Raw genomic sequence first — 14,843 nt, forward strand, 5'->3', positions numbered from 1 at the left:
ACTCTACACTCTGTACCCTACACAATATACTCTACACTCTGATGTGAGATATCTGGCAAAACAGCAGAAAGGTCCCAGTGAAACTTCTATAGGTTCATAAAGCGAATGTGTTTTGAGTGAGTTCTATTTAAAGCTCCAGCAAACATGGCCAGCCTCCAGCCAAAACCAAGAAATAGGATTTTGGTGAGCGGTTTCAGGAGACCCACAGCCCATTAAGTAAGTACGGTGGCACTCAGGCACAATCAGCAGTAGGAAAGGCCCAAACACAGCTTGCCCCAAACTTTCATTTCATTTGCGGTGGAGCTATTTCAAAAACAAACGTGGTCGAGCAGAGACGCCGTTCAGAAACAACAAGGGGAGGCAGCTGGTAAGAGCTCAGAGGCTGAGGGGATCTGGAGGCTGCTCAGCTGCCACGACGTACGTGCACACTGTAACTGGTGGTCTATAATTATTGGCTTTGGAGAACCTCCATTTCAACCCACTCTGTATACGACCTGTTCTAGTCTGAGATGGTCTGCAATGCTGGGGAAACAAATTACACACTGTGAACACATCAAACGGCCTGTTGAAATTTTAATATAATTTCCTTCCTAGAGTTTAACATGAGTACACTCAGGAACCTTCTACCTCTGCTACGTACTTAAAAAAGATGGTTCTAAGAGGGTTCTTTAGTAAAGAAAATGGTTCTATACAGAGCCATGAACACTCAAAGAACCCTTTGCATGCATAAAGCTTTCTCTGCAAGGGTTTTTCAGATTGATGGGGAACGTGCTGTAGATGGCTCTACATAGAACCTTTTTGAAAATGTTTCTATATAGTACCGTAAAAGGGTTCTTCTATTGTTACGAAGTCAGGCTTGTTACAATGTGTTCTGGTTACAGTAGGTTCTCGGTAGGTTCTGCGTTCAGCCCCGACAAAACGTAGCAAAACGTTTATTTGAAAGGAAACAGTGGTGCGCTGAAGACTGCTCTGTTAGGCAAGCGTTGCAACCAAGGCAGCTGAGAAGGACACCCTGACGCCTTCAAGCTGTCACGCCTTCCTCTGTTCTGGCTGAGCCTACAGCCAACATGGTGGCTCAGGACTACGTTTCCCAGAACCCCTCGCTGCAACACATGACACAGGACTCTCAGAAATCCACCCATCCCCGTTCCAGTACGCCTATCTTCTAATTACACACACCTGTTCCTCATTTCATGTGTTTGTTAGTTCAGTACATACACCGGTCAGGCGTAACATTCTGACCACCTCCCTGTTTCTGCGCTCATTGTCCATTTTATCAGCTCCACTTACTATATAGGTGCACTTTGTAGTTCTACAGTTACAGACTGTAGTCCATCTGTTTCTCTGATACTTTGTTAGCCCCCTTTTACCCTGTTCTTCAGTGGTCAGGACCCCCATGGACCCTCACAGAGTCGGTACTATTTGGGTGGTGGATCATTCTCAGCACTGCAGTAACAGTGACGTGGTGGTGGTGTGTTAGTGTGTGTTGCGCTGGTCTGAGTGGATCAGGCACAGCAGTGCTGCTGGAGTTTTTAAACACTTCAGTGTGGTCAGTGAAGCTCCAACAGCTCAGAGCGTTCGTTGTTGGTTCCCCAACACTGGATGATCTCCGAAATCGCACTGAAAGAGCCGTGAGTGCAGCGACACCCAACATGCTCAATCCAGTATGGGATGAGTTTGACTATGGCGTTGATGTTGTCTGTACAGCTGGAGGAGGTTCAGACTGAGACCTTGTACAATTACATTACATCAAAATTACATAAGCTCATTTAAACCATTTACAGTTCACTGCATTGTTCTGTAATGATTTACAGAAATAGTGAAATAAGTGAAATAAATCATTTTGAAACGGGATGAATCTTTTTGAATCACCTGTATAATCACAATTTAAATCGCAGTAACACAATATTAGTCAGAAAAACTTGACCTGGTTCTGTTTCAGTACACACCACGATGTAACAAACGAATTCTATATGGAAGCCCCTCTAGCACCTTTATTTTAAGAGTGTATGTTCTAAAGTCTGAACTCAGGGAACGCTCAGAGTGGGATATGATTTCTATCGTACCGCAGTCCGTCCTCAGTAAGCACTTACAATGTCAGGCCAAAAGCCGACACATGCTGACCGGCAGGCCAGGAAACAAAACTCGCTTCTAGGCTGTGAATGAAAACGCACGGCGACAGCTTCCGGTCTGTGTTTGTACATTATGTAACAGCCCCTGTGCAGGAAGGGAACTTTGACCCACAGTGTGCGAAAAACTAATTAAAAATCTGATTTTCTGTAGTTATCGGATTATTGAGTGCATGTAAACACAGTCAGTGTAAGAGAAAATTTGGAGTTTTCAATTCAGTTTTCTGTGATGTCAGGAAAACCAACACACACACACACACACACACACACACACACACACACACACACACACACATATATATATATACACACGCCTGTTCAGCCTACAGCAGTTTAGCCCCGCCCACTCACAATGAAGTTATAAGGAGTGTTTCAGCCCAGACCGCTTTTGGCCAATCAGAACAGAGCTCATTTACATATATCATTTACATATATACGGCACAGTAACAAAAACAGGCTATTTAAATCTGAGAGATTCAGAGAGGATGGAAAACAGTCATGTAGAAATAAAATAAATTTTAAAAAATCATACTTTTTTTGAATCCCACAATAATTCGCTTCCTTTTTATGTTCCTGTACATTCTAAAAAGGATGGTTCTTCAAGGGTTCTTTAGTAAAGAAAATGGTTCTACATAGAACTGTGAACAATCAAGGATCCATTTGCATGTTGAAAGGGTTCTTCAGATTGATTGAGAATGTGCTGCAGACGGTTCTATGTAGAACCTTTTTGAAAAGAGTTCCATGTAGCACCAAAAAGGGTTCTACAAGTTTGAAATCATAACAATTGCAGAACACTTTTTGGTGCTATACAGAACCATACACAGCATATTCTCCTTCAATCTGAAGAACCATCTCATGATGCAACGAACCCTTTATTCATGAGTGTTCATTTGCGTGTTCGTCTATACAGAACCATTTTCTTTACTGAAGAACCCTCGAAGAACCATCTGTTTTAAGTGTGTACCTCTCAGAAGGTTTTTTTCTTATTCAATTTCACAATATATTCACTTCTTGAAGTTCAGCGTGAGCTCTTCTCTTTTCACTTTTTATTTTGGGTGCTTTATTACATCACGGAACTCATGAATGCATGTTTTTCATACATTTCTAAATTTATATCTTCGTCATGCTGCGGTAAAAAATACCCAACGTGGGGAAGCAGCTCAGCTCAGCTCAGCACAGCTAATTTCTCAGCATCATCAGAATCAGCGGAGCTGGCTTGCGCCGTGTTTACACTAGGGGTGGGAATCTCTGGGCACCTCACGATTCGATTTGATTACGATTCAGAGGCTGCGATGTGATTATAAAACGATTATCGATGCATCTTTTTTTTCTATATAGCATTTATATTTTCTCACTGTGTGAGCTCAAGTTTCGAGTTCAAGTTTTGAGTTTATTTGTCATTTGCACAACATGTCAGGACATTCATGCATTGAAATGCTTGTGTGAGGCTCAGCTAATCACTCTACAGAAAGTAAATAAGTAAAAATAAAAATACAAGAAAAACAAACTGACATATTATATATACACAAAATATACACAAAATACAGAATATAGAGACAATATACATTTTAAAGTGACTAAGTGACTCAGTGTTGTTATTTAAAGTGACTTGGTAGTTTTAAAGCAAAGTATTTGTGATGATCCATAATGAATTTCCTTCCAATTTCTTTTTTAATAAAACAAATGGAGGTAATGTGGAAAGTGAACTAGAAGGCTCTTATTCACTGCTCTTGTTTGGAGCACGAGACGCTGCTGCTCCTCATCTGTGATAAAATGCGCAGTTACGGTGAAATAAGATCCAGTGGCAGTAGATGTCCACGCAGCGCGTTACAGCTATTCTACCCGTTTTCTTTAGTGATTTTATAACTTCGGTTTTGGTCTCGTTGTAGAGACGGGGGGGGCGCTGTGTCAGTAAAGTATCTTTGAGACGGGTCGTGTGCAACATAGCGCGAAAGCCGTGTTTCGCAACGACGGAGAACCGGCGTGCAGGCTGTGGGTCACATAGCAGCGATGCGGTATTCGCATTTATAAGCAACGCAGTTTCCTGGTACGTTAAATCTGCAACGAGAGACTGTCAAACAGTAAAAAGTGGCGAAGATGAAGTCGCTTCTCTTTCAAATTCTCCCGTTCCACCTTAAATGGTGCTGCATTTACATTCGGCGCCTCAGTTAGAATTTAAGGTGGAATGGGAAAATCTGAACAAGAAGCTGGAGAATAAGGAGCGACTTCAGCCTCGGAAAACAGTCAAACGATGAGAGACATTTAACTGATCAACTTCTGAGGAAAGGTTTTCTGGCGGAGAGGAAAGCGGCTATTAAAGCTTAAAGCAGAGCGAAGTAAATCTGTGTTTTCGTTTATATTGTTTAGCCTAAACTAGGACATCATCACACACTGAGACATACTGGACATTAAATGTTGTGGCTCCCAAGCTGGTTTGATTCATGTTAAAGGACAAAATGGCTCTTCTTATCATTTGTGCTGTGACTCCTGACCTAACCTGGCTTTAATGCAGAGGGAGCCGGTCAGATTTCTCACTCACTCAGTGGTGTTTTTGTTATGTGCCGCCACAGACTGTCCGGGCGCTGCAGTTCCACACTTCGACAGTTCCGCCTTTTGCGTTCCGTCAACGTTACGTTATAAATTAAATATTTAGAAAATCGATTTTTGACATTTGTGAATCGATTCAGAATCGTTCACGTCCGCATCGCGATGCATCTAAGAATCGATTTTTTCCCTGTACCCCTAGTTTACACGCTGCCATAGGGCTGGGTGATAAAATGATAACGATAAGTATCGCGATATAACTTTTCCTCGATAGAGCGATAAGACAGGTTCGATAAATTTTCGATATAATACACCATTTTCACACTTCCACGTTTTAGCGAAAGCCCTGGTGGCGTTTTCTACTGCAAGGAAAGTGACACTACTCTGCTGTCGCCAGGAGAGGGTGCACTTCTGAGTTTTTCGACTTGATTAGAGAGGGAGGGGGCCACGAGTAAAAAAAGGGTCGCCAAATATACTTTAGCAACGGCTGAAACGTGGAGTTATACATTCCCTGTCTGAGTGGAGCGACCGGCGATCTGTTCTCCTGTGACCGAGTGTGAGTGACAAGGTCAGTGGTGTAACTGTACTGACCTACGGTGAACTCACCTCTTACTGTACATCCTAACAACTTCAGCGGTGTTAAAACGTCAGATATACTGCGGTTCACCCCTTAAACTACCGCGATAGCATAGAGAAACCCAGCCGTCTAGCTGGTGTCTGAATACTGTGATCTGCTCTGACATGGATGTGGTAGGAGTGACAGCAGCGACGACCGAACCGAGTTGACGTTGTTGAGAAACTAAAGAGTTTAGCGCTGTTGTTGGCCACTTGTTTAGCGTTTGTAGCGGGGTAGCCGAGCGCTCGACACCAGACAGCTAAAATAATCTGTTTTCTTTATTAAATCATGACTATTACAAAAATTGCAGCTGTGCTTTTCCAGCTGATAAAAACAGCTCAGAAACTTTCTCCCACTGTCCCAAGACAGATTAGTGAAATGTTCCACTGTTTGCCGAGTGTTTGTCATGATCGGACCATAAGTGACAGTTTAAACCACAGTTAACCACCCAGGAGCAAAATCAGCCTTCAAACGTGAAAGAAATCATGATTTGACATTTATCGCGATATGTATCGATATCGAACGATATGAATTTTGTTTACCGTGCTAACGTTTTTGGCCATATCGCCCAGCTCTACGCTGCCATTACTCAAAAACACGCCTGCAGCTGTGTTGATATGGTGATCGAAGGAGAGCTAAGTTTTATTTATTTAAGGTGGAATAAAGGATGTGGTATCTTTGCCCATGACGGCTGGACGTTCTGTAGTATTTTCATTGGCATCAGAGAAATACAGCCCTGCTGCTGACTGCCTGTTATATGGATGCTTTGTAACCAAAAAAGGTTCAGTGTAAAACTTTAGGCTCAGATTCCTTCCAGGGGATTTTTCTGAAGATGCTGATACGCGTCCAGTGTAAACACAACAAAATAGCCCATTTTCAGTGAAGCCTTTGGCTGCAGGAAGGTGGGACTCATTATTCTGGTTTGCTAAGCCTCTAATGCAGCCTGAGGACAGCAGAGTTATGCCACCAGTTTCCTTTACTGTGGGTGTTGAGAGCGACCTGCTATCCCCATATAAAAAAATAATATATGAACATATATTTTAATATATTTGAAATACATTTCAAACAGAGTGCAGTTGATGCTGAAATACATTCCAAACACTAAAATGTATTTCAGAATATTTTGCCATATTAACCAAATATATTTTAAAATGCATTTATTTAAAAAATCCACATAAAAATGTACCATACTAAAATCAATGTATGTAAATGTGTTTATCAAATCCATTTGAAAATGCATGAAAATATCCAGAATCCTGTCTGATGCTCTTCACTGTCTGATACCTTTAGAAATGAATTTGTGTTCCAGTATCTTCATTTTAAATCTGATCTAATGATCCTTTAACAGGACAGAAGTGAGTGTTGTGGGTATTGATACTCTGTGAAAATGCAGTTATGATCTGATTTGGTATACATCTGTAAGCTTTGGTGAAATTATATACAATAGAAAAAAACAATAACAATAAATGCATTTTAAAATATATATTTAGCAAATGCATTTTTTGGCCATTTTCATACATTACAGTATACAGCATATAGGGAGTATGTATTTTTTTCATATGGGATCTACTGACCGCTGCCTCGCCCTCCTCTGGCCTCTCAGCGCCAGGCCGCGGCCTCAATGAGCTCTTTTGTGTTGCTAATCTCTCTCTCGCCCCCCTCGCTCTCTTTGTCCCCTTCCCCCGCTCTCACTCTCTCTCCTGCTCTCTCTCACTCTCTCTCTCTCGCACAAATGGTGAAACAAAGCAAAAATGTGCCCTTTAACTCCTCAGGTCCCGCTTGCACAACACCTCAGCTTTGTTCCTGAGGCAAACAAACTGCTGCTTTGTCATTGAGCCACTCTGCCTCCCGAACCGAGCGTGTTTTGATACGCTCCGTTCTAGAGAAGCTTACAGAGTTGTTCACTTGGGTTGTTGATAGGAACCAGACGTCCACCTCTAAAAGCCCCCTCACAGAACGTTCCTACATGAAATGGTTATGAATTCACTGCCTGATGACTGAGACACTGTTTTGAGGTAAGGTTTGGCATAAAATATAGCTTTGAAACTCCATTCATGGTGGAGGGATACATGCAGGGCGCTGTGAGGCAAAATAGTCCCCAAAGAAAACTTATTATTTCAGATTTTCCACTATTTTCCATCATCAACATTCCATATAAACTCAGAAGACTCGTGTAGGTTCACTGGTGGTTCTGGATAGTAAATAAAATGTCTATATTTGTGTTGTAGTCATGGCGACCCCTGGTTCCTATCACCACCACTGTAAAGACATCTGAACCATTTCACACCAAACCACTCTGAACCACTCTGTTTACATCTCACACACTGAATTTTGGGTAAGAGTAATTGCAATGTACAGTAAATTAAATTGTAAAATAAAGTTTTAATTCGTGTTTCATGTTCATTTTGATATCACAGTGAAAAAGTATCTCAAACAGCAACTGCATTAAAGTCAAAATGATTCATAACTGTGGTTGGTATGGCGTACTGGGTAACACCTCTACTTTCCATGCTGTAGACTGGGGTCCAATCCCCACCTTGGTCAGCACCCTACACTATACCAATAAGAGTCCTTGGGCAAGACTCCTAACACCACCTTCACCTACCTGTGTAAAATGATCACACTGTAAGTCGTTCTGGATAAGATGCTGTAGATGTAACTCACTCTTTCTTCTGTACTCTGATGATGTGTGTTTATGAGCATTTTCTCAATTAAAGCTCACATGAATGCGGGAGGAGGGGGTGCACCCCCAAATTTCAGGACTACAACTGCTAAAAACATTCGTAACAAAACAGAGATCTGAACTGCATAATCTGAGCACAGCAAAGACGCATGTGTGCTTGGGTATTTAGGTATTGTATTTTTCCATTTTTATTTATATATTTTCAAAATCTGCAGTAGCTGCACTGTTTAAGTTGATGCTGTGTTTTCATTACAGTGAGCAGAATCTCTTCCCTCGACAGCAGCTGGTTTTTGGGGCGCGCTGCCAAAACACACCCAGATTGTGGTTCTAAGAGTGGAAGTGCAGATATAGAGGCCAGGATAGATAGAGGATGGATGGGTGGGCGGGTGGTTGCATGGATGGATGGATAGGTGGGCGGGTGGTTGCATGGATGGATGGGTGGGTGGATGGATGGATGGATGGATGGGTGGGTGGATGGATGGGTGGATGGATAGATGGGTGGGTGGATGGATGGGTGGATGGATAGATGGGTGGGTGGACGGACGACTGGATGGATGGATGGATGGGTGGGTGGAAAGATGGATGGATGGATGGATCGGTGGGTGCCTGGATGGATGGGTGGAAGGATGGATGGATGGATGAATGGATGGATGGATGGGTGGGTGGGTGGAAAGATGGATGGATGGATGAATGGATGGATGGATGGGTGGGTGGGTGGAAAGATGGATGGATGGATGGGTGGACGGATCGACGGGTTGATGGATGGATGGGTGGATGGATGAATGGACGGGTGGATGGAAGAAGCCAGAAGCACACAGCAGTGTGCAAAATAAAACAAAGCGCAGGCGATTATTAACTAAATATACACATAATAAATATACAAAATATATAAACTAGTTAAAGACCAGGTAAAGAACAATGTATATTCTAATAATATTGCTCTAGGTAATAATAATTTTACTCATATAGATATATAGATGTAAATTTATAGAAATATATATAAATATAGATATAAATGTATATGAATTACATAGAAGTGGTGCATTTAAAATGTGTTAAATATACAGATAAGCACAAAGATTTAATATTGCCGTCTAAACATCAAATACTATGTGTTATTTTATATTATATATCTCAGAACTGTGTTAATAAACAAAACAGAACATTCTGAGTGCTTTAAACCATCAGGAGGCATTTAATTTCAACTGCTAAGTGTTCTTGGATTGAACTAATTCCCGTATCTGACCCCATTCCTCCACAAGCTGACCAGAGTAATGATTCTCCCTGATACAATCAGCAGCCATTCACTGTAACGACAACCACACCGAACACTCACAGCAGACGAAGAGAAGAACAGAGGCGTATAAAGCCCAGCGATGTGATCATTCGCTGATCCTATTAAACTATCCAGGCAATCAACTCAGAAAGTGCTCAGCTGACAAAGCGAGAGCTCACTGCCTTAATCACCTCTCACTGTGCGGCGCTTCCAGAGAACTGCAGCAGACTGCCAGCTGCTTCTGGCATTCGGGTTATTTAGAGTCCAACTCAGGACTTTTACACAGCGAACTGAACTGAACGCGTCCATTCAGCACCAGCTTTGTGGGAACGCCTTTAAACCCCTGCATTGTTACTGGTGGCTGATGTAGAGGAGACAGCAATAAACTTCAACAGGCTAAACAAAACAGAAGAGCAACAGCAACGTGCAGACATGGGGGCTTTCCCCTCGGACTGTACAAGAGCCCTCTTGGTAGGTGTGTATAATAATAATATTAATGCTACTACTACTATTAATAATGATAATAATAATAATAATAATAATAATAATATTTGTATAGTACCTTTCATACATAATGCAGCGCAAAGCTCTTCACACAAGGTTGAAAAACAAACAAGAAGTAAAAAGAAATCAAGATAACGGCACCAAGAATATGGAATAACAATAAAATAAACAACAATAACTAAAAAAAGGTGAGAAAAATAACAGTAAGCAATATCAACAATCATCAATATTAATCAATATTATTAATAATAATAATAATAATGATTGAAATGCTTTACAAACAACAAAGATCTAAAAAAAGGATAAAAATTTATGTTTATTTATGAACCTGGGCACGCCTCAGAAAAATGCCTGAGGAGATCTGTTTTAAGATTTGAAGGTGCTGAGTGATTGAGCCGCTCTCAGCTTCTCAGGGAGAGAGTTCTGCTGTCTATAGATGGTTCTTCAAGGGTTCTTTGGTAAGGACACCAAGAATGATCTTCTACGGTAAACAAGCTTAACATCATAACAACAGCAGAACCCTTTTTGGTGCTATACAGAACCATATACAACACATTCTCCATCAATCTGAAGAACCATTTCACCATGCAGAGAACAACTTAAGTATGAAATGGCTCCATATAGCACTCATGGATCTAACTAGGTGCCCTGCGATGGACTGGCGACCTGTCCAGGGTGTATCCTGCCTTCCGCCCAATGACAGCCGGGATAGGCTCCAGCACCCCACCGCGACCCAGAAGGATAAGCAGTTTAGATGATGGATGGATGGATGGATGGATCTAACTAGGGCCAGTAATGCAGGTTTAAATATAACACAGTTATTAAAGGGTAAATACCCCCGATTTTTAAAAAATTCTCCATAACTAAGTGGTTAAGATGTAAACAGATGTTCAGAGTGGTTTGGTGTGAAACTGCCACCTTAAATACAACATCAAAAACTATAAGCACAATGATCTTAATTCAACATTCAACTCTGAACTGAATCCTGCTAATGGAACGAAACACGTTTTCGTTCAGCGTTCTTTAAAGGGCCCGTATCGCAGAAAAGCAAAATTCTTCTCATTTTTAAAAGAGTACACTTAAAGATGTAGTGTGTAAACAAACATTCAGGCACAAAGCTGAAAAAACAGCCTGCTTTGAAAACACTGTTTTTGTGATGTCACAAAAACCAACATATATCCACCTATACAGCAGTTTAGCCCCGCCCACTCAAACTGAAGTTATAAGGGGTGTTTTTTAAGCAAGGGTAGCCAATCAGAACATAGCTCATTTGCATATATCAGTCTTAAAGGCACAGTACCAAAAGTTTTTCATTTCGGTTTTTGGCTTCAGTTTAGTTTCAGTTAGTTTTAAGGGCGCTTTAATGGTTTTAGTTTTGTTTTTATTTTTGGGAAAGTAGCAGTTTACGTTCAGTTTCAGTTACCAGTGTAGTTTGGTTATCAGTATTACAATGAATTATATTTGATAAGAGTAGAATAAAACTAGCACAGCAGCAGACTGAGCTCAGCTCAGCTCTGGCTCTCCTTAAAGACCAAACACAGTAAAGTTCCACTTCTAAACTCTCCTTCACTCGCTGAAAAAAACTAAAACTATTAGTTTTTGAGTAAAAAAGTGTCGTTTTTATTTTCATCACAGTTAACAGGCACATTTTCTCACTGCTAGTTTTTGTTTTGTTCTTAGCTTTTTGTTATCTATAATAACCCTGATTCTAAGAGATGAGGAGAGGTTGGAAAATGGTTATGTAAAAAAAAAAAACTATTTTTGATACACAAACCCACACAAGAGTGGAAAAAGAGGATAACAATGACGTTACCTCACTTTTCAGATTATAGATACTGTGGCCACTGGCCAGACAAGTGACTCACTATTTGCACCATTTTTTCCTGACCTCTGAATCTGGTTATGTGTCCTCACCTCCACTTGACCAGTAAGAGTCATCGGGGGGTCACTTTTGTTTCAGCACTTTCCAGCGTTTCCTGTTCTTCCACAAACTAGCACAGCGATGTAATACAGACATCCTGAGCCACAGTTTATTGCACAATCTGTCTCCTTTGCTTAGTTCTGCCATGACGGTGCATGTTTATATGTGACCTCTATCACACTGTCATTTCATTAATGTCGTTACTTTCAATGCACGTCTGTCCTGAAAGGCCGTTTTCAAAGCCATTAGCGTCACCTGCGTGATCCACATACATCACAAACAACCACAGAGACGCAGCTCGAGTTCAGACGGGTTCCTTCCACTTCTGCTTGACTCATTTCCCCAAAATATCACCAATCAGCTATTTCACTGAACACCTCATTTACAGACGTGGGGCTTTAAAGGGCCCGTATCGACTGAATTTACTTAAAATAAGTTGAAAGTAATATGTAAACATTGCTAAATGTACTTGTGGCAGTCACCCGACCCATGACTGCCGCGAGAGAGGGCGGGAAGGCAGTGACCCAGGCCTCGCACGCTACGAGCTACGAGTGATAGCAAGAGGAGGACGTTCAGAGGCTGCATTTGAAGGCCGACTGCGTCACAGCGGTGCGACTGGGCTGTCCCATTTCTAAGGCTCCTTCATTTGCGGCCGAGAAACGTGTCCTTCTTTTCCATGGCAACGAAGGATCTAACAGGTGCATCCTTCGCCAGCCAACAGATCCCAAGGTTCATTCTGTGCCGGCGAGGATTCGAAAACATGGCGGCATCAACAGAGAAGCGAACGGCGCCTCAAGAGACACTTTCAAATAAGTACTGGGTTTAAACTGAGGCGAATGGCTAACCATACAAATTTTAAAAATAATAACAATCTCATCAGTAGCCGCCGGTGAAGCATCTCCAGCTCTAATAAAAGAAAAAAGAAGCAACTAAAATCAGTGTCTGGCTCCATCTTTAAAGAACTTCAAAGGAACTTGACAAGAGCGGTGTTTCGTGGCGTGGCAGTAAGGGCGGGAACAGCGCTGCTGTGCAGTTTCAGTTCATTTCAGGCATTTCAGTTCAGCCTTCGCAGCTCTACACAGCCTTAAAGGACACGCCTTCATAGACCACGTCCTTCGAAGGATCCAGCTCCTGAATTGGGACACAGTGCATGCCTCACGTTTGATCCTGGCGGCCAAGCTGGGGAGCGGGGGAGGTGACGGGGAGCTCAGGAGCTCATGCTTCCCCAAATGAGAGCCAGCTGATGCTGATCTGGCAGCATAAGCACCTTTAAAAAGAGCAGAGAGGGAACAGAGAGAGAGAGGAGAAGAAAGAGACGAGCAGCAGCAGCGACAGACTGACGAGTCTGCAAAGTCAAGCTTTGAAGCCACTGAAAAGTGGCCAGCTATGGTTTTACTGTTTGTGTGAAAATAAAGTTGAAATGGCTGCTGCGGACGTTTCTCCTGCCTCCAGTGTCCTTCACGTGCTCGGGTACAGTACTATTCTCTCCCAGTCTGTACGGTCCATATAAAACTGAGCTCCAACAGCCTGTTTTTGTGCTTTTGTGGTGTTATACCTCCAACCGTTTAGCCCCGCCCACTCATGCTGAAGTTATAAGGAGTGTTTCAGCCCGGACTGCTTTCTGAGTGAGGCACTATAATGGTGCAGCCAATCAGCTCCGTTGTATTTACATATATCAGCTGGTACAAATGAATTATGACTGCTTTCAGTACATAAAACCACATAAACGTCACAAGTGGACCCCAAAGGAAACAGTAAAGTACAAGAAAAGTGCAGGATATGAGTCATTTCAAGAGCAATCGAGTGAAAGGTTCTTAATTAGCATAATTTACTATTCATGACTATTTGTTTTTTCAAAAATTTAGACTCAGTCCTATAAAAAGTGGCTCATATCTGACCTGTAAAGATCACGTTTGTGCGACTTCAATCCTGTAATGTGAGCACTGCCTTGATGCTTTTGGTGCAGGACTACTACTTAACACGATACCTACACTCTTAAAAAAGATGGTGCTTCAAGGGTTCTTCAGTGAAGAAAATGGTTCTATATAGAACCATGAACAAAAAAAGAAATCTTTGCATGATTAAAGTTTTCTTTGCATTGTGAAAGAGTTCTTCAGACTGATGCAGAGTGTGCTGTAAATGGTTCTATACAGAACCTTTTTCAAAAGGGTTATATATAGCAATGAAAAAGGGTTCCACTATTGTTACAAGCCAAAAAAAACTTTTTTGGTACTGTAGAACTCTTTTTGCTAAGAGTGTAGGCTGTCAAAATGAGTGGATATTTCATATTCATCTTTGCTTTATAGGTAAAATAAAAGCAAAACAGCTAATTCAAATAAACCTGGTACCATTCAGTCACATTCGAAATGCTCTACGCACATGTACTGGCAACCCATTTACTTTTTAAAGAGCTGGTCTTTCCAAACACCGTTTGGTGGGAGAATACAATACAGCCAAAACTAGAGCTCAGGAAGCTCCAGTGCACTCACCTTGGATAGTGATGGTGCTGGGAGAGTGTCCAGTTTGGTTTATCTTCTGGCCTTTGTGGAGCCACTCGATACTGACAGGGCTGGGGGGACCTAACGCCTCACAGGTCAAGTTGAACGAGGTGTTCTGTGTTACGTTCATATCATTTGGCTGTTTGATGAAAGTTGGCGGACCTGCATTGAAACAACCAGAAACAGTGAGACGCCAAATCTGAGAATCATTTGGGTGCCAGTGTCAAAGCGAAGAGGTACTCACCCTCCACCTCCACAATGATGGAGTTTGACTCGATCACTTTGTTACTGACGCTCAGTCTGCAGTGGTACTTGCCAGCATCTGCTCGCTGGACATTCTTAATACTGAGAGAGAAAAAAGAAGGAGATTAGATTAGAATACAGAGAAAATGGGGCTTCTAACAACCACCTGGAAGAGCTGGTAGACACCAAAGGTGCCCCCATCAGATAAACAGCACTTAAAGCTTTCATCTTTGAGAGAGAGGAGAAAATCAAGCTCCTCTCTTGCTTCAGAACCAACTTCTAAGACTTCTGAACTTTGGAGGTGTGTCTGCAGATTTCTTTGAGAAACTGAAAGTGAGTCTCCTAAAAAGAATGAGAACTGTAATAAAGGCACTACGCACTGCCAAAATGCCACTTCTGTGTAATTTTCTGTTAAATATGTGTTTTCTG

General features: G+C 41.8%; 1 protein-coding gene across 1 annotated transcript in view; it reads right to left on the bottom strand.

Annotated features, from left to right (window-relative positions):
- The window catches only part of mertka (c-mer proto-oncogene tyrosine kinase a), a 66,432-nt gene that overhangs the window by 42,101 nt on the left and 9,488 nt on the right, over window positions 1-14,843 (bottom strand). Inside the window, exons 3-4 of the mRNA XM_036573629.1 lie at window positions 14,416-14,516; window positions 14,163-14,333 (exon numbers count right to left, since the gene is read on the bottom strand). Of these exons, the coding sequence (XP_036429522.1) occupies window positions 14,163-14,333; window positions 14,416-14,516 (272 nt within the window). The remainder of the gene's footprint in view (window positions 1-14,162; window positions 14,334-14,415; window positions 14,517-14,843) is intronic.

Source organism: Colossoma macropomum, unplaced genomic scaffold, assembly GCF_904425465.1.
Source record: "Colossoma macropomum unplaced genomic scaffold, Colossoma_macropomum, whole genome shotgun sequence".
Taxonomy (NCBI): domain Eukaryota; kingdom Metazoa; phylum Chordata; class Actinopteri; order Characiformes; family Serrasalmidae; genus Colossoma; species Colossoma macropomum.